The sequence below is a fragment of the Cottoperca gobio genome, chromosome 18, assembly GCF_900634415.1.
Source record: "Cottoperca gobio chromosome 18, fCotGob3.1, whole genome shotgun sequence".
In the NCBI taxonomy this organism is placed as follows: Eukaryota; Metazoa; Chordata; class Actinopteri; order Perciformes; family Bovichtidae; genus Cottoperca; species Cottoperca gobio.
Genome location: NC_041372.1, coordinates 68,554 through 94,137, shown reverse-complemented (window position 1 = coordinate 94,137; position 25,584 = coordinate 68,554). Strand labels below are relative to the sequence as shown.

At 38.8% G+C, this 25,584-nt stretch overlaps 1 protein-coding gene across 5 annotated transcripts in view; it reads left to right on the top strand.

Annotated features, from left to right (window-relative positions):
• The window catches only part of sorcs2 (sortilin-related VPS10 domain containing receptor 2), a 309,446-nt gene that overhangs the window by 256,092 nt on the left and 27,770 nt on the right, over positions 1–25,584 (top strand). For all 5 annotated transcript variants that reach the window (XM_029454505.1, XM_029454504.1, XM_029454501.1 and 2 more), the window contains 3 exons: positions 1,358–1,434; positions 1,749–1,840; positions 16,371–16,478. In XM_029454505.1, the coding sequence (XP_029310365.1) occupies positions 1,358–1,434; positions 1,749–1,840; positions 16,371–16,478 (277 nt within the window). The remainder of the gene's footprint in view (positions 1–1,357; positions 1,435–1,748; positions 1,841–16,370; positions 16,479–25,584) is intronic.

Genomic DNA, 25,584 nt, shown 5'->3' with positions numbered 1-25,584 from the left:
AAAGTGCCACTCCTCCAGAGGAAAAACATTTACCCATTTACCCTGGGAAGAGCTATGACACAAGTATTACTTATTTAATACCTTGTAGTGTTTGTTTGCCGGCATGCCTGACAGACAGAAAGCGAAAATAACAGGTCCTGAAAAATGAATAAGGATAAATGAGCCACCTATGTGTGTTTATGAGAAAGGGAAAATAAGCATTCAAGGTCATGCCTTCCATCTCGTGTTTGCAATGGAAGCCAATTTCTGCCAGAAAAAAAGAGAAAATATTCAAAATAAATGTTAGGAATGACAGAAATTTAAATACTTGTGACAAGGGTCAAATTTGAGAGATATCAAGAGCAAAATATAAATTACAAGGTCAAAATGACTTGACCCATACTAAAAATGGAAGATACTAAGGCAGAATATTGAGAGACTAAATCAAAAATTCAGATACGGTAATTCAAAATTAGGACTTCTTAAATCAAAGATTTTTACATAAATGTATTAAAATATGTTTAATATTTAAGTCAAAACCATGAACCAGATTTTTTTATTTAGGTTGAATTATGACACATTTTTTTATGTTTTAGTGTTTACATCTTTTATGTCAAAGTCTCATTTACTAAATCAAAATTCAGAGAGAAAGTCTAAAATGTGGCCTGTTAATCCTTGTGATTTGTTGACATTGGCTTTACTACCTCATTGTGTGGGGTCCTAGACTCCACTGCTGTATATGTAAAAAAGATAATTGTCCCCCTTTTAAATACATTTTGGCTCTTTTTATGACCTTTATAAAACTCAGTAAGTAAAAAATGTGTAGTACCTTTTCCGTTGCCACAAACTGTGCTCGCAGATTTGATGAAAAAAGTAAAGAAATTACTATAAAGTTAATACACCAAATAACTAAATATTTCATGTACTGTATTTTATGAGCTATAGATGAACAACACCCAAAACAATGACATGTACAGTATGTTATCCAACAATATGACATTGCTTGTTTTGGGTCAGTTTCCAGAGCACTCTTATACTGGTACATAAATGAATTTACAGAAACTAATAGACTTTTTTTGGGATTTGGGTATGGTGGTGATGTGGGAAAACAACCGTCAACACCACATATATAGAACAGAAGAAAATCCATGTTTTCAGTTGAGGTCTCTGTGACACCAAAGATGAGTAATATGTCATTTTCTGTAACTGACATCTGAAACGTCATAAATTCAAAATCATATTTATAAGCAATTCTCATAAAATTAGGGAACGTATCTCTCTAGCTCTCTATGTTCTCTATTTTTTAATCTGTTGTTGTTGCATGCCTCATATGAGACTCACTCCCTGATGAAATTTTCAATTCAAATCTTTCCTTCAGGTAACCTTGGCTCCAAGCTAGTAGAGTATAAGGAAGAGATGTACATCACTTCAGACTGCGCGAAGACGTGGAGACAGGTACATCCTGTCCTTCCTTGCCTCTTCATTTTCCCTCTACACTTCCTCTTTGCTGCTCCATTCTAACCTTCTCTACATTTCCCCTCTCCTCTTATGAAAGTTAGACAATCTCGGGACATAAAAAAAATCCAATTTTATATTTTTCAAGTTGTATAAACTGTACACCAAAGTATGACAAAGTATTACTACCAGTTTGGTTATTAGCTCTTCAAGAAGACCTCTAAAATGTTTAGTCTTTCATGACTTGGGCTGACCTAAATAAATTATTGAATTATTATTGTTATTTCCAAACTGTTTATGTTACTACTTTTAAGGTTTTCGAGGAGGAGCATCACATCCTGTACCTGGACCACGGTGGAGTCATTGTTGCCATCAAGGACACTTCTATTCCCCTCAAGATACTAAAGTAAGATTACTGTTACAGTATGTCACCATATCATTAACAATCCTTACATACCTAAAAACATCCTCTAACAGGGTGAGATCATTATATTATTGACTTTTTTTATAAAAAACATTTTAACCTCTGATATGTTAGATATGATGGAGGTTAATTAACATTATTAATTCTAGAATTGATCATTACGAGTAGATCATTCATTAGAAGCCTTTTGCAGTCAATCAATCAACGTTTATTAGTATTTAACATTTCATACAGGTAGACGCAGTTCAAAGTATCTGACAAAATAACAAAACCGATGAGTAGTGATGTGTCCTTCCGTGTCGAGGCTTCGAAGCGTGTGTCGAGTAATCGCGGAAGATTTTTGTGAAGCGCGTATCAAGGCTTGTGTTGACGACGTTTATGATGATGTTCGAAGCCTCGCGAACCTGCCGTACCTAGTGACTGATTCAGGAATAGGGTTTGGCGTGCAAATCCAAATATAAGGAGGAGCGAACTGCAATTGAGCCCCCTCATAATCAACACTTTATATAACCGCAAATTTGTGGGTTGTTGTTGTCGTAGTATGCATTGTTGCTGTTGAGTTGTTGGTATTGCGTTTGTATTGGATCATTAGGGAGCCAGCCAACTAGCGAAACAATTGTTATGCACGCCAGCATCATCTTCCTTGTGAGCAAGTAAAGATACCAAATCTAAATCTGTTGAAAATATAATGTACATCCAACGTGAACATTACATATCCCTGGTGGCGTAGCTCGCAGAGTAGGCGACCCACATTCAAATGCTTGCCGCAGCAGCCCGGGGTTTGAAACAGACCTGCTGCTATTTGCTGCATGTCATTCCCCTTCTCTCTGTCCAATCTTAAACTGCACTATCATTTAAGTGTAAAAAGCCCACATTTTTTTCCAGGCACTCTCTTCTCAATAACACGTAATAACATCAATCTTTATTTTTAAATAGAACATTATATTCAGTTTTATATGTGTGCGTCAAAGAATTTTTAGGGCGAGGATACTTTAAATCCACTGCAGCCTTGCACTTCGCCGGTTTTACATTAATTGTCCACTTGATGGCGCAGTAGAGCAAATGAAGCACCATGAAGCTTCGGCCCATGAGCAAACCAATTGGATGGAAAGCTTCAATGCTTCATGAAGCTTCATCTCGCCATCACTACCGATGAGAAATATGAATACATAAATGATGCTAAAATGTAAAAGTGAAGAAAATAAATACAAATAGGAGATACAAGGAAACAGTATAAAATGACACATATAGTCATAAAACAAGCTGAACCAAAAGCTTGGCTAAGGTAAGGTGGTGAGCTTTATATCCTAAACCACATTGGGCCCAGGTGTGGATCATCAAGCTGACGATCTAAATCCTGCAATACAAACAAAGAGCCAGCAAGCACAGGACACAGAGACCCCTGGTGGAGTGGAGGGGTTATCACAATGGCTTTGAATCAAAAGGTTCACCTGCTATTTTGGTTCATGTATGTGCAGCAGCATGAAGTGCAAAAGGGCTGAATGAAGTGGAATATAAAGGGTAATGTGATTAATATATACAATGTCAGCCAATCAAATCACTGGTCTCATCGCTCTGAAACAGCCAGGCCAATCAGAGTGAAGCATGATGACAATCTGACTTTATTTCAATCATAATTTTGTATCTTATGCTATAAATGGTCACATCATATTTTAAAATATGACACTAGTATTTGCATCATCATGCATTTCAAGAATAAAACATGAAACAACACTTCCTAAAAATGAAGTTGGAAAAGAGGCTATGACACAGAGGATTGATGAATCGCTGTAATCTTATCCCTCTCTTATAGACAGCAGAATACGAAGTTAAAACAAACCAGACTGATAGTCTGAGGGGTCTGTGGTTACTTTGTAGCAGCCTGGTGTCATTTGCATGTGATGTAAACACAATGAACGGCTGTGTGTAATGGCACTGCACTCCAATGAGAGGCTGCAGATTTATCAATATATACAGCGGGTAAATTAAGTATTGAACACGTCACCATTTGTCTTAGTAAATATATTTCTAAACTTGCTATTGACATGAAATGTTCACCAGATGTCGGTAACAACCGATGCAATGAAACCAAAACAAATAAGTTCAGAAATTAAGTTATGTGTAATAAAATGGAATGACACAGGGAAAAAGTATTGAACACATGGAAAGTCATGGAAAGCCAAGAAACCTATCAGTAATTAGAAAGCAATCCTGCCTCTTGTCAGTGCAAATTAATATCAGCTGGTTCAGTCCCAACTGATGGCCTATAAAAAGGTCTCTCCTTACCAAGGTGTCACATAAGAAACATATCATGATGGGTAAAAGCAAAGAGCTCACTCAAGACCTTTGCAACCTTATCACAACATACTGATGGCATTTCTAAACTTCTGAATGTTCCAGTGAGCACTTTTGGGGCCATAACCCGGAAGTAGAGATAACATAATTTCACCATAAACCAGCCACGACCAGGTGCTCCTCGCAAGATTTCTGACAAAGGAGTGACAATTATTATCAGAAGAGTTGTCCAAGACCCAAGCAGCACTTGTGGAGAGCTTCAGAAAGACCTGGAATCCGCTGGTACAATTGTTTCAAAGAAAACAATAAGTAATGCACTCAACCACCATGGCCTCACCACGCAAGGCTCCATTGCTGAAGAAAAAGCATGTTGAAGCTCGTTTAAAGTTTGCTGCACAACATTTAGACAAGCCTGTGAAATACTGGGAGAATACAGTGTGGTCGGATGAGACCAAAATTAAATTCTTTGAATACCATAATACACACCATGTTTGGAGGTCAAATGGCACTGCACATCACCCCAAACACACCATACCAACAGTGAAGTTTGGAGGTGGGAACATCCTGGTGTGGGGCTGTTGTTCATTATACGGCACTGGCAAACTTCATATAATTGAAGGAAGGATGAATGGAAAAATGTACCGAGACATTCTTGATAAAAATCTGCTGCCATCTACCAGGATGATGAAGATGAAACGAGGGTGGACATCTCAGCAAGACAATGATCCCAAACATACAGCCAAAGAAACTCTCAATTGGTTTCAGAGAAAGAACATTTCAGTAAGCGTGTTCAATACTTTTTCCCTATGTCATTCCATTTTATTACACATAACTTAATTTTTGAACTTATTTGTTTGGGTTTCTTTGGATATGTGGATTGCATGGGTTGTTGCCGACATCTGGTGAAAACTAAAAAATAAAAAGTTGCAGTGTTCAATACGTATTTTACCAGCTGTATGTCCTGCCTTCAGATGGCTGCAGGGATATAATGAACTGAAGGAGAAACTTTTAATACAGTATAAAGCCGCTTTTGATAATAGCTACTGTAAGAATCGCTCACAATCTTTTACAGATCCATACAGAATGATTTACTGGTATTTGTGTTTAACCATTACATTGTAGATGCTGATTTAAACACATATTCTTGTGAGAGTGATAAATAAATAAATATATGTTATGTATCATACCATTATACTATTAATTAATAACATATAAGTCATACTTAAAGGGTTTTTTCACCCAAATGATTAGAAAAGTTATTTTCTCAGTTACTTCTGTAATTTTGGTGAACTGACTTATCAAAGCCCAAAATACTAGTGCTTGAAGACTTGGTAGGTTATGAAGACCTACATCCACTTAGCCATTCTTTATCTTTCTACAGTACAGTTTATATAACACCAGTTAGTTACCCAATCCAGCAACGTACCCTTCAAAATAATTAAAATTCTTCCAACTCTATCCCCACAGCTCAAGCAGACAATGTCGTACCCAGCAAGATGTTATCCCATCAACCTTCATAAATAAGGATGAAATAATGATAAACCATAGATAACAGAGTACTCAGAATGTTTTTTTATCACAGACCTAAATCAAATGACATTTTAGATTAGCCTTCATCTGTCTTGGGACAAAGTGTTGTCCTTCACTCAGCTAAATCAATAACCCCAAAGACTCTCACAGTGCAATGGAAATCATATTGCAAATAGCTGTGGAAGCATGAGAAAAAAACAACTTCTTGAAAGTGAAATGAGGACAGTTTTTACAACTTCATTACAAAAAAATGAAATAATGAATGTGAATGTTATCACCTCATCATGTGAGGAGATTTCTTGCTTCCAAAACTCTGGCCTGCAATCAAATTTAGAGACATTAATTCTCCTCTTATTGGAATTTCATATCTCCCAATAATTATTTATTTCTCAACTGCTCTGTAATAGAGAACAGTGTTATGTGTGAGAGCAACATATTTCAGCTGTGAAGACCGAAAAGCATTGTTCTCAAGCAAAAAATTAAGGAACAGCAATATTATTCCAATATTTTGCACATTCAATTTTTCCATTTTCAGTACATGTCTCTGTTGGACAGCTGCTCGAATTAGCTGCTCTATTGTATTACTGCTGCTCTTTTGTTATACTGGCATGCTGTTAGACCACATACTTGTAGAAGAGGATATGTGCCTGTTGCTATTCCAACTGGTCCCCAACAGATCAGTTAATAATAATTTAGTAGCCTTTTTAAAGTTTCAAAGATTCAAGCCCCATTTTTGACAGGGCTGCAAACTCTGACCGTGAGACTCATGCAATTGACTCTTTCGCGGCACACGTCCATTTTCTTTGGAATTATTATTTTTTAAATGATAACTTAATTATATCTACAGAATAAGTTATTGTGCGCATCCACTTAGGTGCACATGGATGTTATTGTTTAGAAACAAAATGCTGACAAATCTGAAATTTTGTGTTTAAATAATATGACAGCAGGATAACAAATATGATCCATATGATCGAAGATGTTTAAACTGGAAACAAGCTCAGCTGCTGTTCAAAATAGAAAAGAAAACAAATTATTTAGCATACAGACAAGTATGGCCTGATTATCATTTACTTTGTGATGTTTTATTCAACATTTTATTAATGATGCAGTGGGTGGTCACACCTACCTGTGATCATGGGTGTGACAAAAGCTTCAGCAGACTTACCTTTCAACCCCTAGAAGTCATCTTCATACAAGATATATGAAATTCTAATCTTTAGGATAAGAGCTGTTAATGGTATACACAGACCAAGCAGAAATAAGCAGAGCTGACAGAAAAAAAAGGAAAGGGTACAAAGGACGGAGAAAGCAAAATACAGTCATAGACAGAGAGAAACTGAGGACATAGCAAGCTGTAGCAAGAGAGGAATTCAGAGGAGTCAGTATTGTCTCTTTTTAAAACCCTTCTTGATCTAAAATGCTCCTTCACCAATTTGAGTACTCAACATTTAGACACTCATGATACACCCCAACTCCACAGTGCCTTTTACTCTCCGAAATAATAATACAATGTTTCTATGCGAGGGTAAGATATCTACAGCTAGGTGCATCAAAGCAATGCCATTTTCATGGTAACTTGAAAAGCAGCGCATCTACACACATACTCAAATAATTTCAGATAATTCCCCATCTCCTCTAATTGCCTCACTCAGATCAATCAATCAAATATTATTTGCATAGACCTTTCATAAAAGTTATTGCAGTCTAAAGTGCTAGTAGATGACTGACAAGCAGAAAATAAGAAAGAAGTGAAAACAACTGAGAAGAAAAAAACAATTCAACGTTTTAACAATTTGACCTTTTGAGACCAATGCATGCAAAACAATAAAATGATACAATTAAATTAAAGCTATAACAAACAGTCATATTAGTAGAACAACATGAAATACAAATTATTACACTGTTATCTCTTAAAATAACAATAGGATAGTATATAATTTTGCAACTTGAATACTATAAGTAAATAAAATATTGTAATGTAAAACAATTCTTAAGCAAAGGCCTGGCTCAATAGGTTGGTTTTAAGATTACATTTAAAGATTGCATCACTTCCAGCAGTTCTCAGATCCCCAGGAAGAAAAATAAAAGCTGCCTCTCCAAAGCTTTTAGTCCTGCACTCTGGACCTGAGGGGCCGCATCAGCTCATACACTGTAAGCATGTGTGACATATATACTAGTGCAAGACCATGAAGGGCTTTAAAAACAAGTAAAACAAATTCAAAATCTGTACAAAATCTGATAAGCATCCAATATAAGCACTTTAAAATAAGTGTTATGTGTTCTTTCTTTCTGGTCCTGGTCAGCATTCGGGCTGTAGAGTTCTGAATAAGCTGAAGCTGATTTATAACTGTTTTGAGTAGACAAGATAGGAGAGCATTACAGTAGTACAGCCTACTCAATGGAGTGTTTATACACCGGGTAAGCCACATAACATATTCATAACAGTTAATTATGAAAAGCAGGCAGGCTGAGAAATTAGATGCCAACATAGCACGCCGGCTGGACAGGATTGTGTTATGTATTTTTGGGACAACCTGACAACCTGGCAGAAATACTGCCTAAAAGTAACTGGACTAGATTTTATGCATCGTTGAGACAGGATGTTCCTTATTTGTGCAATATTACGCAGGTGAAATAAATTTGTTTTATGTGGGAGTTTTATGACATATGCAGATAATGCCGAGATTCTCTACGGTGGTGCTGGAGGCCAAGTTAATGCCATCCAGAGTTACTAAGTCATTAGAGAAGGCGTTTCGGATGCATTTGGGGCCAAGTATATTATCTTCAGTTTTGTCTGTCATCAAAAGGTTGCACGTTTTTATGTTCTTAAGACATGCTTGAAGTTTAGCTAATTGATTGGTTTCATCTGGCTTGATTGATAGATATAATTGGGTATCATCCGCATAGCAATGAAAGTATATGAAGTGGTTCCTTATAATATTGCCTAAAGGAAGCATAATAAAGTGAATAGAATACGTCCAAGTAGAGAACCTAGACGTACTTCATGACTGACGTTAGCTGTCATGGAGGATTCATCATTAACACGTACAAACTGAGATCACTCCGATAAATAGGACTTAAACCAGGTTAGTACGGTTCCTTTTATGACAATGAAATGTTCCAGTCTCTGTAGTAGAATGTCCTGTTCAACGGTGTCAAATGCAGCATTGAGGTCTAACAAGACAAGAACAGAGACAAGTCCTTTGTCTGATGCCAATAGAAGGTCATTGGTCACTTTCACCAGTGCCGTCTCTGTGCTATGATGAACTCTAAATCCAGATTGAAAAACCTTAAAGTTGCAAAATCACACAACTGTTTTGCAACTGCTTTCTCAAGGATCTTAGTGAGAAAGGGAAGGTTAGATATCAGTCTATAACTGGCTAAAACCTCTGGATCAAGACTGATTATACACACATTATATATATATATATATATGTATATATATATATATATGTATATATATATATATATGTATATATATATATATATATGTATATATATATATGTATATGTATATATATATGTATATATATATATATATATATATGTATATATATATATATATATATGTATATATATATATATGTATATATATATATATATGTATGTATGTATGTATGTATGTATGTGTGTGCGTGCATATATATATATACAGTATATCTCAAAAGTGAGTACACCCTTTAGATTTTTGCAAATATTCTGTTATATCCTTTCAGGGGATAACATTATCCTACTGAAACTTTGATATAACTTAAAGTAGTCAGTGTGCTGCTTGAATAACAGTATAGATTTATTGTCCTTTGAAAATTACTCAGTACACAGCTGTTAATGTCTAAACAGCTGGCAACAAAAGTGAGTACACCCCATAGTGAACATGTCTAAATTGTGCCCAAAGTGTCAATATTTTGTGTGACCACCATTGTTATCTAGCACTGCTTTAACCCTCCTGGGCATGGAATTCACCAGAGCTGCACAGGTTGCTTCTGGAATCTTCTTCCACTCCTCCACGACGACATCACGGAGCGCACGGATGTTGGACACCTTGCACTCCTCCACCTTCCTCTTGAGGATGCCCCACATGTGCTCAATTGGGTTTAGGTCTGGAGACATACTTGGCCAGTCCATCACCTTAACCTTCAGCTTCTTCAGCAAGGCCGTTGTCATCTTGGAGGTGTGTTTAGGGTCATTATCATGTTGGAAAACTGCCCTACGGCCCAGTTTCCGAAGAGAGGGGATCATGCTCTGCTGCAGGATGTCACAGTATATATTGGAATTCATGTGTCCCTCAATGAAATGCAGCTCCCCAGTGCCGGCAGCACTCATGCAGCCCCAGACCATGATGCTGCCACCACCATGCTTGACTGTAGGCAAAACACATTTGTCTTGGTACTCCTCACCAGGGTGCCGCCACACACGCCGGACACCATCTGACCCAAACAGGTTTATTTGGTCTCATCAGACCACAGGACATGGTTCCAGTAACTCATGTTCTTGGATTCATTGTCTTCAGCAAACTGTTTGCGGGCTTTCTTATGCATCGGTTTCAGAAGGGGCTTCTGTCTGGGGCGACGGCCATACAAACCGATTTGATGCAGTGTGCGGCGTATGGTCTGGGCACTGACAGGCTGACATCCCACTTCTGCAACCTCTGCAGCAATGCTGGAAGCACTCGCACGTCTATGTTTGGAAACCAACCTCTGGATATGACGCTGAGCACGTGGACTGAACTTCTTTGGTCGACCCTGGCGAGGCCTGTTCCGAGTGGAACCTGTCCTGGAAAACCGCTGTATGATCTTAGCCACTGTGCTGCAACTCATTTTCATGGTGTTGGCAATCTTCTTATAGCCAAGGCCATCTTTGTGAAGCGCAATAATCCTTTTTTTCAGCCGCTCAGAGAGTTCCTTGCCATGAGGTGCCATGTTGTCCAGCATTCAGAGAGAATTGTGCCCAAAACACCAAATTTAACAGCCCTGCTTATCATTTACACCTGAATCCTTGTAACACTAACGAGTCACATGACACCAGGGCGGGAAAACAACATCATTGGGCACAATTAGGACATGTTCACTATGGGGTGTACTCACTTTTGTTGCCAGCTGTTTAGACATTAACAGCTGTGTACTGAGTAATTTTCAAAGGACAATAAATCTATACTGTTATTCAAGCAGCACACTGACTACTTTAAGTTATATCAAAGTTTCAGTAGGATAATGTTATCCCCTGAAAGGATATAACAGAATATTTGCAAAAATCTAAAGGGTGTACTCACTTTTGAGATATACTGTGTGTATGTATATATATATTATATATATATATATGTTATATATATATATATATATATATATTATATATATATATTGTATATATATATATACTATGTCTATATATTCTTATAGATTATAAGTATAAATATCGTTATCTCTCTAATATATCTTATCTCTGTATTTATTATATCTATCTGTCTCTCCTGTTATCTATCTCTGTCTACTCTCGTCTGTCGCTCTGTCTCTCTATCTATCTCTCTGTCTCTCTCTCGCTGTCGTCTGTCTCTCTCTCTCTGTCTCTCTCTGTGTCTCTCTGTTCTCTTCTATCTCTCCTCTATCTGTGTCTCTCTCTCTCTCTCTCTGTCTCTCTCTCGCTGATGTCTCTCTCTCTCGCTCTCTCGATCTCAGCTGTCATCTCTCTCTCTCATCTCTGCTCTCTCTCTGTCTCTCTACTGTACTCTCTGTCTCTATATATCTGTATCTCTGTATGTCTCTCTCTCTCTTCTCTCTCTCTCTCTCGCCTGCCGTCTCTCTCTCTCTCTCTCTCTCTCTCTCTCTCTCTCTCTCTCTCATCTGTCTCTCTCTCTGTGTCTCTCTCTCTCTCTCTCTCTCTCTCTCTCTCTCTCTCTCTCTCTCTCTCTCTCTCCTCTCTCTGTCTCTCTCTCTCTCTCTCTGTCTCCTCTCTCTCTCTCTCTCTCTCTCTCTCTCTCTCTCTCTCTCTCTGTCTCTCTCTCTCTCTCTCTCTCTGTCTCTCTCTCTGTCTCTCTCTCTCTCTCTCTCTCTCCTCTGTCTCTCTCTCTGTCTCTCTCTCTCTCTCTCTCTCTTCTCTCTCTCTCTCTGTCTCTCTCTCTCTCTGTCTCTCTCTCTGTCTTCTCTCTCTTCTCTCTCTCTCTCTGATCTCTTCTGTCTCTATCTCTCTCTCTCTGTCTCTCTCTCATCTCTCTCTGTCTCTATCTATATCTCTGATCTCTCATATATATATATATATATGTATGTATGTGTGTGTGTATCTTACATATCAATATATTAGTTGGAACAATCAACATGGATTTGAACTTGCAGTCCTCACCTGACACGTGGTCGCGCCCGCATGGACTTGTGGTGTATCCGTGGAGGGGGTCTGTACAGAAATTTCATTCTGACATGTCTGAAATGTACAGAACACAACTTTACTAATAAATCTTTCAAACCAGCTTGAAATTGTACAGTCTGTATACTTACTGGTGTACACAAAGCTTCCTCCTCAGTGTGGATGTCCAATAGATGGTCGCTGATCATGCATGTATCCTCAGTTCTGTCATTGAACAATGTTTCCAATACCTATGTAATAATAGGGTGATAGTTAAAAGTTAAATAGACTCAAGCTTTTACTCAAACCACAGAATAAAATCTGGAAGCCTGTTAAACATTGAATCTATACTTAATGAAGTGTAATTAGCTAAAGTTATTAATTAACTTCAAACAATAACACACAGATATCGGCTAGGGCCTGGGGTAAACTTGTTACAGTAGGCCTAGACCGATTATGGTTTATGCTTGTAACAATACATAAATTAAACAACAAGTAGCACGGCTTACCTTCGCTCTCTCCCTTTTGGCGAATGCATTTCGCAGTCTCTTTGGTGGATGACTCTGCATCGGCGGATGTGTTATAATCGGCGTGGTGGCTGGGTTCTTGGCAGTATTGTATGCACAGCATCTGCGTTCAGTTGAAACTTCTTTTTGTGTCCCATTTCCTTGCGAGTATAGTTGATTGTTCGAAACACGATCTCTCAAAATACTGCCCACAAATCGTTGGTTTCATCGACCCCGGTTTTCCTGCTCCAGCAAAGTCTTGAAAGTCATTCAAGGAACTTGTCTTGTCCATAAACGCGACATTGTATCATCTTTTGGCCACAGAAAGCTAGATTTGGAGACAGCCCCACATCCCCATACAACACATCGCTTCCCAATTATTATTGGCGAACTATTGCTGTCCATTCTTTATCATAATAATTGACAGCAGTCGTTGCTGGACACTTCAATGTATACAAACACTGGCGGCTGACTTCAGCTGTGTTCTACTTGTGACGTCATCGCCCGAAGAATACCGAAGTGGATGTTTCCGCAGCGACCGTTTGTTGTTAGCAGACGTCTTTTTTATGCTGTTATGATCGTGATTTATTAAGAATTCATCAATAACAAAAATATATATATTGCAGATTTCACAATAGAAATGCATATACCAAGTCCAATAATACTGACAAAATATAATTTCGTAGGCTCTCTAAGTGTCTTTGTAGTCTTTTATTTACAGCATAGAGACACTTTTAGACATTTGCTTTTTTAAAGCTTTCAAACCCTGCATACTTTCACATCTCCAAACCCCTGGCCAATTGCTGCATTCATTCTGGATCGAGTAACCCTCCCGGTTCTGCTGTCCGAAAGGGGGTTTCAATCCTGTCATGCAATGCAATGTGTACTTTGTTTGAAGCATATTGAGACCTTTACTATAGCAACAGGGTATTTAGTAGCTTTGTATTTCATTCTGTTTTGTAACTGCATGTTTACCAGCTAATTATCACATTGTAGTCCTTGTTAGCACATCATCACCACACAGCCTGCCGTGCGAGTCACACACTGCTCAATTTCACATTGATCGCTCATTGATCATGCAGTCACATTTACTCAGCACTGCTGCCACTGTTAACTGCAGGAGCCAGTGAATTAAGCAGGCCAGATGGTTTTGTGTGTCTCAAACTTTTCATTTTTGAGTTTGGATTGATCGAAACTCAAATTCCAAATACTGTTACACAAGAACGATTATCCTTTTTTCAAGTTATGTTTCAATGCACTTAATTAAAAAATGATGTCATCTAGATCAGCGGTCCCCAACCTTTTTAGTGGCACGGACCGGTTTCATGTTAGACTATATCTTCATGGACCGGCCTTCAAAGTGTGGGGGGGGGATAAATTTGACGAAATAAAATTATACGACCGACAAAAAAAAACTAATATAAAGTGCATTAAAAAACTCACCATTACGCTGAATTAGTGGGAGCCCTGAGCTTGTGTCTCTGCAACGAGCTGGTCCAATATAGGGGTATAAATTCTTCACCAATGGTAAAAGGTTTCTTCTCTTAGTAATACAGTTAGTCACTAAGTATGATGCTCTCAGTGCACTCGCATTTGTTGATGTGGTGGCCATCAGTAATTGTGTATGTCCTTCTTGTTCATGTTTTTTTCTTTCAAAAAACTCCAAGGGCTTGTCTTTTAACGCCCGGTGCTGGCGAAGCAGTTTTGAGGGCTTCGTTGCCTCTTTTGCGAGCCTGTGTATTATGCAGAGCGGCGCATGAGAATCACCTGTAGCGATATTTAAGAAGGACTCCTGATATTGTCTTTTAAATGCCTCCTCATTGGGTCTTTTCCCCTCTCCAAAAAACCTCTTTAAAGATGTTTATTTTCCACTCATTGTTGCTTGTGGGCTTAATTTTTGAAGTAAAGTATCACGTGACTGAGATGTGTGTCTTGACCTATGATCTTGGCATGTGTCAAGAGACACAGACGCACAGACGAATGTATCCAGTGATTTTTCTAAATAAAATATTTTTTTACTCAATCTTTCTGTGCCGCCCGGTACCAAATGACCCACGGACCAGTACCGGTTCGCGGACCGGTGGTTGGGGATCACTGATCTAGATCATTTGTAACATTCGGATTACAAACTACATTTCTATTGTGAACATCATCCTTTTTTCGTTAATACCGGCTAGAATGAGTATTATTGCTGTAGCTAGCAGATTGGTCAATGGTAGCTCCATGTTAATGTTTTCAGCTGAATCATTTTAAAATGAGAGGTCTTAAATATGCATATGATGGTTACATAAATGATATGGTGCTAAAAGACTGAGGTGAATGTCCCGGGAAAGAAGTCAACATTATCAACAGTTAATGAACAAAGAAGCAGCATTGTTGTATATAAATGAGTCCTTGAATTATGAGTAGGCTAGGTTAAGAAAAAATAATCAGACTGTTATTTGGTTCTAAGATAACCCTTTTGGATCCTTTGCTTAAATAGTTCTGAGTTTTTTTCAGATATGGTTTTACTTTTAATAATACAAGAGTAAAGGCTTTTAGGATAAGGGCTAACTGTTTAAAAAATGCTATCCTCTGTAACAATGGCCTGGTTGAACTTCCCAAATCCAATAATGACATCCCGGACCAGTATGCCGGCGTATACGAAAAGTAGCTCAAAATTGGTCAGAGTCCAAATACGTCCAACCTTTCCACAGCGGTGTTGTAGCTGACGTATACATAACAAATTACTATACGCATGTCAAACCTATTGATAGCGTATCACTTACTTATACAAAACGTATCAGAGCGTCTGGCCAACGGAGCTGGAAAAGTGCCACTTGATTCACGTCATGCTGATGCTGGAGAACGGCTAGAATGTACTCTTGTCGAGGCCTCTCAGTATCCTCCATGCTCTCTGATGATGGGTTGATGCTGGTTTGATGTATTTATCAAGACGTGCTGTGAAGAAGTGAGGATGAGCTACTCACAGGGACCCTATATACTATTTTCAAACCCCAATAAGCTCCCAAAACGCTAGCTGAACGCTAGCTGTACTGTAGAAACACGTTTATTAAGTTACTCCATCGTCAGTCATAAGCTTAACATAGATTACGAATAGGTTATCCACTCGTTATCAATAAGTTGGCTGTAGGGTTCACCGTCAGCCGATGTAGCCTATATCTAATGTACCTCTAACGTATTCACGTACTGTATTCACGTAGGTATTCAGTATTCACGTATGTCTAACGTAACCTACCTCTAACGTAGTCATGTACGTATTCACATAGGTATTCAGGTATGTCTAACGTAACGTAACTTATATGTAACGTCTGCATAACTTATGAAGCACACGTTGGGTACGTCCGAAAACTTTGAACACGCTCAAAACATTTTCACAGACTCAGCGTTCAACAACGTACCCCAGCATAACACAGCGTGCTCTTAACGCATACTACTTATGCCTTACCTTATATCAACATACACCAGCGTATTGCCGATATTTTGTATATGCCATATTTTTGTATACGTTATGCATTTGTTGGGCATTCGTCTGATACATTTTGTATAAGTAAGTGATACGCTATCAATAGGTTAGACATACATTCACTTTTCCGATCCGATGAAAAGTTGGACTTATTTGTACTTAGATTGTGTGCTAATTTTCGTATACGTTTCCGCCATACGGATATGTGTGACAGGGCCTTTAGGTTGCAGCTCATGCTACAGCAGACAATCACAATATGAAACTCTAACAGCAGGCAGGGTTTAGTAAATGGTCAATTCCCTGGGAGTGGGTTGTTTGTAATATAATCATTACTAACTCATCAATGTGGTGATTGTGAACACTTCCTGTTTCTCCACAGATTTAGTATTGATGAAGGACGGACGTGGACTGTTCACAACTTCACCAGCACCTCTGTGTTCGTCGATGGACTCCTGAGTGAGCCAGGAGATGAAACACTGGTTATGACGTGAGTGAAATCAAATTTTAAAAAGATAAATGTTCAATTTCAGGATTATTGTAGGAATGATGTTACTATTGGTTTAGTTGAATTGATTGTATTAGTCTGAAGACTATAAATCCTGACATAAACACATCCAAAACTTTAAAAATAAAAACTTTATATAAAACTTTAAAAATATTAAACTTATTAAAATTGGTAGATTGCTGTGGAAATACAAATTATACACACTATCTCCTACATCTCCAATAGCTTAACCCTTTTATCCTCTTTTAACACCTCCTACTCTCTGCTTGCTTCTATTAAGTTGAATAGAGTGTCAGACAGGGCAGCCCTTCCTGCCCACACACTGCATTCAAGGGAGCTCAAGTTTCTATCCCATTACAACAATTCCCTATCGAGCAATTTTGTGGTGCTAACAGAAGCTGGTCTCGCTCCTAAATTTCCTGCAAAGCTGTTCTCTCTCTTCACCCCCTGAAGGTTTGATTGCTGTTACAGCAGAGGTTAAATGGAGAGGGAGCCTGTACATATCCTCTGCCCTCCCTCCCTGTCTCACTTTTCTCCACTTTGATATTGTATTTCTATGGTTCTGCTATGTATTTGTGCACTCTGTGTTCCCGTCTCTCTTTCTTTGTTTGTCTCTCTGCTTAGTTCCATGTCCATTTAGTATGCACTTGTTAGGACGTAGGTTGTTAGATTGATTTCATATATTAATATAGAAATGATCTGTAGCCTACACAAGTTATTTATATAAATTAAGCCCTTCGTCAGTCACTTTTACTACAGAATGAAATATCATAACAATTTAATTTAATTATGGACATACATTTGTAATCCCCAGAGGATGAATCTGAATGTCTAGTGATCCCTTGACTTTTCATCTGGCACAACCAATGGGTTTAAACTTTCCATTTATCCAGAACTTTAGTGTATGAGAAAAGCTACACAAATGCTGAATTCCAATCACAGTTTTATTAACATGACAGCATGCTAAATGTTACATACTAAACATGCAAACTGTGGGCATGTTTATCATGCTAACATGCTAAAACACCAATTTTTTACTTTGGTGTGTTAACATTGATGTTAATAGGCTTAAGATTTACATGTTAGAGGATGATTTTTTCAAGTCTAACTTGTATAAATTGTGTCACGCTGGGGAAAAGGTGAGGACACAAATACAGAGCGGAAGATAAACAAAAGGAGAACTTTATTTTAAAAAAAAGCTTAGAAAAATATGAAACAAGGCAAGAGATAAAAACTGAAAACACAAACCAGGCAAGACACGAGGGAGCACGAAAGGTACCCAATCGACAAGGAACAATGAGACAGACAGAAAATGTACACACAGACACTAAACGAGGGAATGAGAGACAGCTTGGGGAGAAAGGTAAAGACACAAGGGCAGGATAAATGGACACAGGAGGATCAAATCAACAATCACAGGGTGAGGGAAAAACACAAGGACATGAAGTAATACAAGACATGACACAAGGGGAATGGAACATTTCAAAATAAAACAGGAAACAGAAAATCGAGACAAAATTGTCTCGATCTAAGGACAGCTAAGGTTGATTTTCTGGTGTGTAATCTGGAGCCTTACATGGCTGCTTACATAGCTGTAGACATGTAGAGTTGTTATTTTTATTATTGTCTTGAATTTTAATTGAGAAATTTTTCTCACACACACACACACACACACACACACACAGACAGTCACACAGGAGAGATTTGAACACTCAGACTCACTCACCATTATCTGCCATGTGCCAGGCGCACACATACTCTATTTCCTTGCCACCGAGTTACAATTTTTGATGGAACCGCCTGCCATCCCATAATGAAGTCTTTGGGCAGTGACTTAGCACCAAGGACAGGTGGGGGAGCACAGATTGTCCACCACTCATACTAATGACAACTGGTCAAATATCAGAGACTGAACAGACTCACAATGGGCTTAAACTTCACATGCTGTTGTATAAAAGCATCATGCCATCTTATCCTGCTACTAACAAAGTATGTTCACTATCGTAGTTCCCTGCACCCTGCACAAACACTTTTGTCCTTAAAGGAATCCCTGCATTTAATCTAATAGACCAGACCTCTCCTGGAAATATCTTGCAAACACTTTCCTGGTATTTCATGTTTTCTCCCTCTGAGCTAAAGGAACACATCCTCCATTCCCTAACGCAGACTCTGTCTATTGCCAATACTACAGGTCTGGACCACTCGTTAATCTTCATACATGCTACTTTAGAGCAAATCTGTTAAGTGTTCTGAATGTTTCTTCCATGAGGACCAATGTCTCAGTTCCTTTCAATAATCCATTGTGATTACTGTCAACAGTTTCCATAGGCACAATGTTATTGGTAGAAAGTAGGTGAAAACTGTTCAAGGTGAGTACATTGTTTCCAAAAAGAAAAGTTTCAATTGATGTCAAGGCTTCATTGTGTGGTGATTCATTTAATTGCTTGATTGCAAATCTGCTTAGTAATATGACCTACTAAAGAACAGTAAAAGTGATAAGGACAATGATAAGGACCTTGAGGTAATACCTGCATTCTGCATGTGCAGAGCCAGATGTTTGGAATCTTTTCTTAGCTGCCAGTTTAATGTTTGGGCTTCTTAACTGTGGAAACCCTCAGTGAGTGAAGGTGTGAGACAGTGAGACGATTCCGGTGTGGGATTTTGTTCATCTTCATCACAGATAATAGCTGCTCACATAGGTATGTGCTTCTAAACATGCAAAGCACCTGAACAGCACATGAAGAAGGGGTTGAGGTATAATTTTGGGGATGTAGTTTGGAAACTGTGCAGCGCCCCCAGAGTCATACTTTGCCTTGAGTGTGTCATTACATTGGAGGTCAATCAGCTCCATTTGGATGTTTAATTTCTGAGCTGCAAAGTCGGCAAATGCGCTCAGTTTATCAGCAAAATGCGCAGTCGGGAACACAGCGGTGGAGATGGTTTGTCAATGTTTGGAAACACGTAGTGACCAAAGTTTCATTGCTGCATCAGAGTCCCCACAGGTGCGCCTTGGCTTGGAACGCTCTGACTGCATCATACATGTTCGTGATCACACGGCCCTGAAGCTGGAGGTTGGAGCTTGGAGCTTGGTTATGTCGCACAAAAAGGCCAGCTCACAACGATACTTTTTGTCCCAGAGATCTGTGGTTGCTTTCCCTTTGCTTTCCAAAAACTGGCAGATTTCCTCACGCAACTCGAAAAATTTATTCAGCACCTTCCCTCGACTCAGCCATCGCACCGCCATGTTCAGAATGTATCTCCTCAGGAAAAGACTTAAATTGGCTCTGATAAAGTTTTCTGTCTGTGTTACAGTGCTTATTACATGTTCCATTTCCAGAGCTTTACAACACAGCACTTCCTGGTGTATGATGCAGTGATAAATTGTCAGCTCACCTGCACAGGTCTCCCGCTGCATCTTCTCACGCATCCTCCCATCTAATCCGCTCTTTTCACTTCATCGCAGGCGCTCCATCTGTTGTCAGTCCTGTCAGTTTGTCCCGGTGCAGTTTACACATTTAGATACTTCCTCAAATATGTATTTTCCCGTGGTTGTGCCATGCATTGATTTAATTAACAAAACCGACGGGCCAGTTATGATATTTTCTCGCGGGCAGAATATAATTGTACCGCCGGCCACTGAGTTTGACACCCGTGCAGTCAACACTGAAATGTGCACATAAATTAGATAAATAATCAAATCCAAATCAAATGTATTTGTATAGCCCAACATCACAAATTATACATTTGTCTCAGTGTGCTTTACAGACTGTACAGGTTACGACACCCTCTGTCCTTAGACCCTCGCATCGCACAAGGAAAATGTACATAAATGTATACAGATAGAGAGGGAGAAGAAGAGAGCGAGGGGAGGAGAGAGGAAGAGAAGGAAGAGAGCAGGGAGGTGTCCCCCGGCAGTCTAAGCCTATTGCAGCATAACTAGGAGCTGATCCAGGGCAAACCTGAGCAAGCTCTAACTATAAGCTTTATCAAAAAGGAAAGTCTTTAGCCTACTCTTAAATGTGGAGAGGGTGTCTGCCTACTGAACACAAACTGGAAGCTGGTTCCACTGGAGAGGAGCTTGATAGCTGAAGGCTCTAGCTCCAATTGTGCTCTTAGAGACTCTAGGAACTAAGTAACCCTGCAGTCTGGGAGCGCAATACTCTAGTTGGTTTATAAGATACTATGAGATCTTTAAGATATGCCGGAGCCTGACCATTAATTCCTTTATAAGTCAGGAGAAGGATTTTTAATTTTATTCTGTATTTTACCGGGAGCCAGTGCAGAGCAGCTAATACAGGAGTAATATGATCCCGTTTCCTTGTTCTTGTCAATACACGTGCCGTTGCATTTTGGATCAACTGAAGAGTCTTAAGCGACTTTTTGGGACAACCTGAATCCAGCCTTGAAGTAACAAATGCATGGACTAGTTTTTTTGCATCATTTTGAGACAGGATGTGTCTTATTTTTGCAATGTTACGTAGATGAAAGAAGGCAGTCCTTGAGATTTGTTTTATGTGGGAGTTAAAAGATATATCCTGATCAAAGATGACGCCAAGATTCCTTACAGTGGTGCTGGAGGCCAAATTAATGCCATCCAGAGCTTCTATGTCATTAGAAAAAGCGTTTCAGAGGCGTTTAGTGCCAAGTATAATAACTTCAGTTTTGTCTGTGTTTAACATCAAAAAGTTGCTAGACATCCAAGTTTTTATGTGGCATGCTTGAAGTTTAGCCAATTGATTGGTTTCATCTGGTTTAATTGATATATATAATTGGGTATCATCCCCATAACAATGACAGTGTATAGAGTGTTTCCTTATAATATTGCTCAAAGGAAGCATATATAAGGTGAATAGAATCGGTCCAAGTACAGAACCCCGCGGCACTCCAAGACTGACTTTGGCTGTCATGGAGGATTTGTCGTTAACACATACAAATTGAGATTGCTCAGATAAATAGGACTTGAACCAGTTTAGTGCAGTTCCTTTTATGCTAACACAATGTTCCAGTCTCTGTAGTAGAATGTCATGACCAACAGTGTCGAAAGCAGCACTGCGGTCTAACAAGACAAGTACAGAGACAAGTCCCTTGTCTGATGCCAATAGAAGGTCATTGGTAACTTTCACCAGTGCCGTCTCTGTGCTATGATGAACTCTAAATCCAGATTGAAAAACCTCAAATAAACTATTATTATGTAAAAAATCACATAACTGTTTTGCAACTGCTTTCTCAAGGATCTTAGCGAGAAAGGGAAGGTTAGATATCGGCCTATAGTTGGCTAAAACCTCTGGATCAAGACTAGGCTTTTTAAGAAGTGGTTTTATTACAGCTACTTTAAAGGATTGTGGTACGTAGCCAGATAATAGAGACAGGTTGATCATATTTAATAACGAGGTGTTAATTAAGGGTAAAATTTCTTTAAACACTTTAGTTGGAATCGGGTCTAAAAGACAGGTTGATGGCTTAGACGATGAGATTGTTGAAGTTAGTTGGTTAAGGTTGATTGGAGTAAGACAGTCTAGATATATTTCAGGAGTTACTAATGTTTTTAAAATTCCTAAGGTTGAAGTTAAGTCATTACCAATTGAGGGCAGGAGGAGATTAATTTTGTCTCGAATAATTATAATTTTATCGTTAAAGAAGCTCATGAAGTCGTCACTACTGAAAGATATAGGAATAGAAGGCTCTGTACAGCTGTGGCTCTCTGTCAGCCTGGCTACAGTGCTGAAAACCTGGGGTTGTTCTTATTTTCTTCTATTAAGGAAGAGTAATAAGCTGCTCTGGCATTACGGAGAGCCTTCTTATACGTTTTAAGATGATCTAACCAGACTAAACAAGATTCTTCCAATTTAGTGGAACGCCATTTACTTTCAAGATTTGAGGCTGCAACACTATCAACAAGATGATTAATTTGGGAGGGACTAAAGTTAGCATTGGAGTCCTCAATTATATTGATATTGAGTCCTGGTATTGAATTAAGTGCTGATGGAATCACTTCCTTAAATTTAATCACAGCACTTTCAGATAGACATCGAGCGTAGGATATTTTGTCTACTGGCTTGTAGTCCAGTAACAGGACTTCAAAAGTTATTAAAAAATGGTCTGATAAAAGAGGATTATGTGGACACACTGATAAACTTTCAATTTCAACACAATATCCCAGAACAAGGTCCAGAGTGTGGTTTAAACAATAAGTTGGTTCATGTATATTTTGACTGAACCCAATTGAATCTAATATTTAGATAAATGCATTATTAAGGCTGCCACTATCAACATCCACATGAATATTAAAATCACCTACAATAATTACTTTATCTGTTTTAAGGACTAAACTTGATAAAAATTCTGAAATAGAAATTCAGAATATGGACCAGGAGGACGGTACACAGTAACAAATAAAACTGGCTTTATTGTTTTCCATGTTGGGTTTGAGAGCGTAAGAACAAGGCTTTCAAAAGAGTTATAGTTTAGTTTAGGTTTAGGATTGAGAGATTTGAGAGGTTTGAGTCAAATATGGCCGCAACTCCACCTCCTCGGCCAGTACCTCGAGGAATGTGAGTATTAATATGACCAGGTGGAGTGGATTCATTTCGACTGACATATTCTTCATGTCTCAGCCAGGTTTCAGTGAGACAAAATAAATCAATCTTATTATCTGATATTAAATAATTTACCAATCCAGCTTTCGTTGATAAAGATCTGATGTTTAAGAGCCCACATTTAATTTTTCGATTTAGTTGCACTTTTGCAGCGGTGGTCCATCCATCCATCGTCTACCGCTTATCCGGGATCGGATCGCGGGGGCAGCAGCTCCAGTAAGGAACCCCAATCTTCCCTTCTCCGGGCCACATCCTCCAGCTCCGACTGGGGGATCCTGAGGCGGCTGACTAGGTTCCAGACAACACAGCTCTCAGGTTAATGCAGCGGTGGTGTTTATTTTTATTAGGTTTTCATGTATAACTCCTCTTTTGTTAACCATAGATTTGATTAATTTCAGTGGTCGTGGGGCAGGCACAGTCACTATGGGGATTTGAGTGGGTGACTGCCCGGAAAGACGCACAGAGAAGTGTGTAAGACTGCAACTTTTTCTCCTGGTCTCAACTCTGGGTTGTCATGAATTAGGTCCACTAATAAACTTTGTAATATTATTGGATATGAGATCTGCGCCATCCAAAGTAGGATGGATGCCGTCACTCCTAATCAGACCAGGTCTTCCCCAGAAAGTCCGCCAATTGTCTACGAAGCCCACATCATTATCTGGACACCATCATGAGAGCCAGCGACGGAATGTTGACATGCGGCTAAACATGTCATCATTCAAAAGATTTGGCAGAGGACCAGAGAAAACTACGGAGTCCGACATTGTTTTGGCAAATGTACACACCGACTTCACATTAACTTTAGTACACTCCGATTGACGCGATTTAGCGAGAGTCACTAAGAGAAGGAGGATAAGGAGAGAGTTGTAAGTGCTTAGGAAGTACAAGTATAGGTTTAGATAGATGACAGGTAATTAGCCGATGTGATCAAGAATATAACAACATTAACTAGGTCAAGCTGGAGCTGCCGAAGTATGCTACCAGCAACACAGAAACATTAACAACCGGAAATGATGCGCTTACCGTAAATACCGTAAGCAGAAGAGTGATGGCAAATAATATAAGTGTTCGTGTTAGTATAAGTGATCAGGCTTGTTGTAAGAAGGTTTTATTCATAAGTATATTTATAATCCACATACAATGCAGCAAGCCATTTGCCCGCTCCAACACAATTACCTTTGTTGGATCTTACATTGACTACATCATATAAGGAACATCATGACTAGAATGTCAAAGGAAGCCAGCTGTTTATAAAGTCAGCAAATAATTGGATGATGACTTGAAGAGTCTTCGTATAAAAGGGGATTTGAGATTTAAATGAGGTTATGCAGTCCTATCTTTAACCAAACCTTAAGTTTCTTGCTGTATTCTCTAAAACTCAAATGCATAGATTAGGACACCTTTGATTTTATGTTACGGCTAGATTCAGGGTGAATTGAAGACTTTCTAATGCAAGTGGTGAGAAGATAGGGAAAACACCTTGAATATAGTATAGTACAAATATTATGTAATACTATATAATTATGCATAATTGTACTGTAGGAAATCTTCAGAAACGTCAATATAACATTTGTACTAGCTAGATCAGGGTTCCCAATCTTTTCAGCCCCAACCCCAAAAATAACGGTGCCAGAGACTGGCGACCCCTACTATCCCCGGAGGTGACTGAAACATAAGAAAACGTGCACACAGGACGCACACACTAATAGGACACGGGCATAACGACAACACAAAAGAACAGAACAGCCTGACAACCATGATATGATTTTACATATAACAATTTACTTTAAAGATAAAAGCAGAATACGTCAGTCAAAGTAATCTCCATGTAATTTATGAGTAAACATTGTTGCTGTCATGTGCAAATTAAATTTTGACACAATACTTTAATTTCCATGTTTGCAGAAGAATATCTCAGTAATAGCCATCAGAATATCTCAAGTAATAGCCATTAACTGTTGCACTGAGTAAACATGTGAGAAATGTGTTGCGGTGCAAATTTACATTTTGGGAATTAGTATGTTTTAGCGTGAATCTCACCTAATGAGATGGGTGGGCACTATGCGTGGAGCACAGCAAGTCCATTCTGTGTTTAATTTTGGAGACGGCCACTCTGAGATCATCCTTCACGTTTAGACGTGATCTGTTTTTATTTTTAATATATGTCAGTGCCGAGAAAGTCTTTTCGTACAGGTATGTAGAGCCAAACGGCATCAGTACGTCCATCGTGGCCTTGGATAGCTGTGGATAATCTCTCGACTGAAATCCAGAACTCAGCAAGTGTCTTTGAATTAAAAGCTGTCTTTAACCACCTAACGGATGGACCGCATCTCTGCATTTTCAGAGAGGTTGTATTTTGCCCTGTGTTGTTTACAGTCCGCCATGATGGAGTTGTAACGCAATGCCACATGTTGTTAGAAAGCTTAGAATCTCATCTATCTAGTCAGCAAAACTATTTTGAGATCAAAATCACAACAGCAAGTACAATAGGC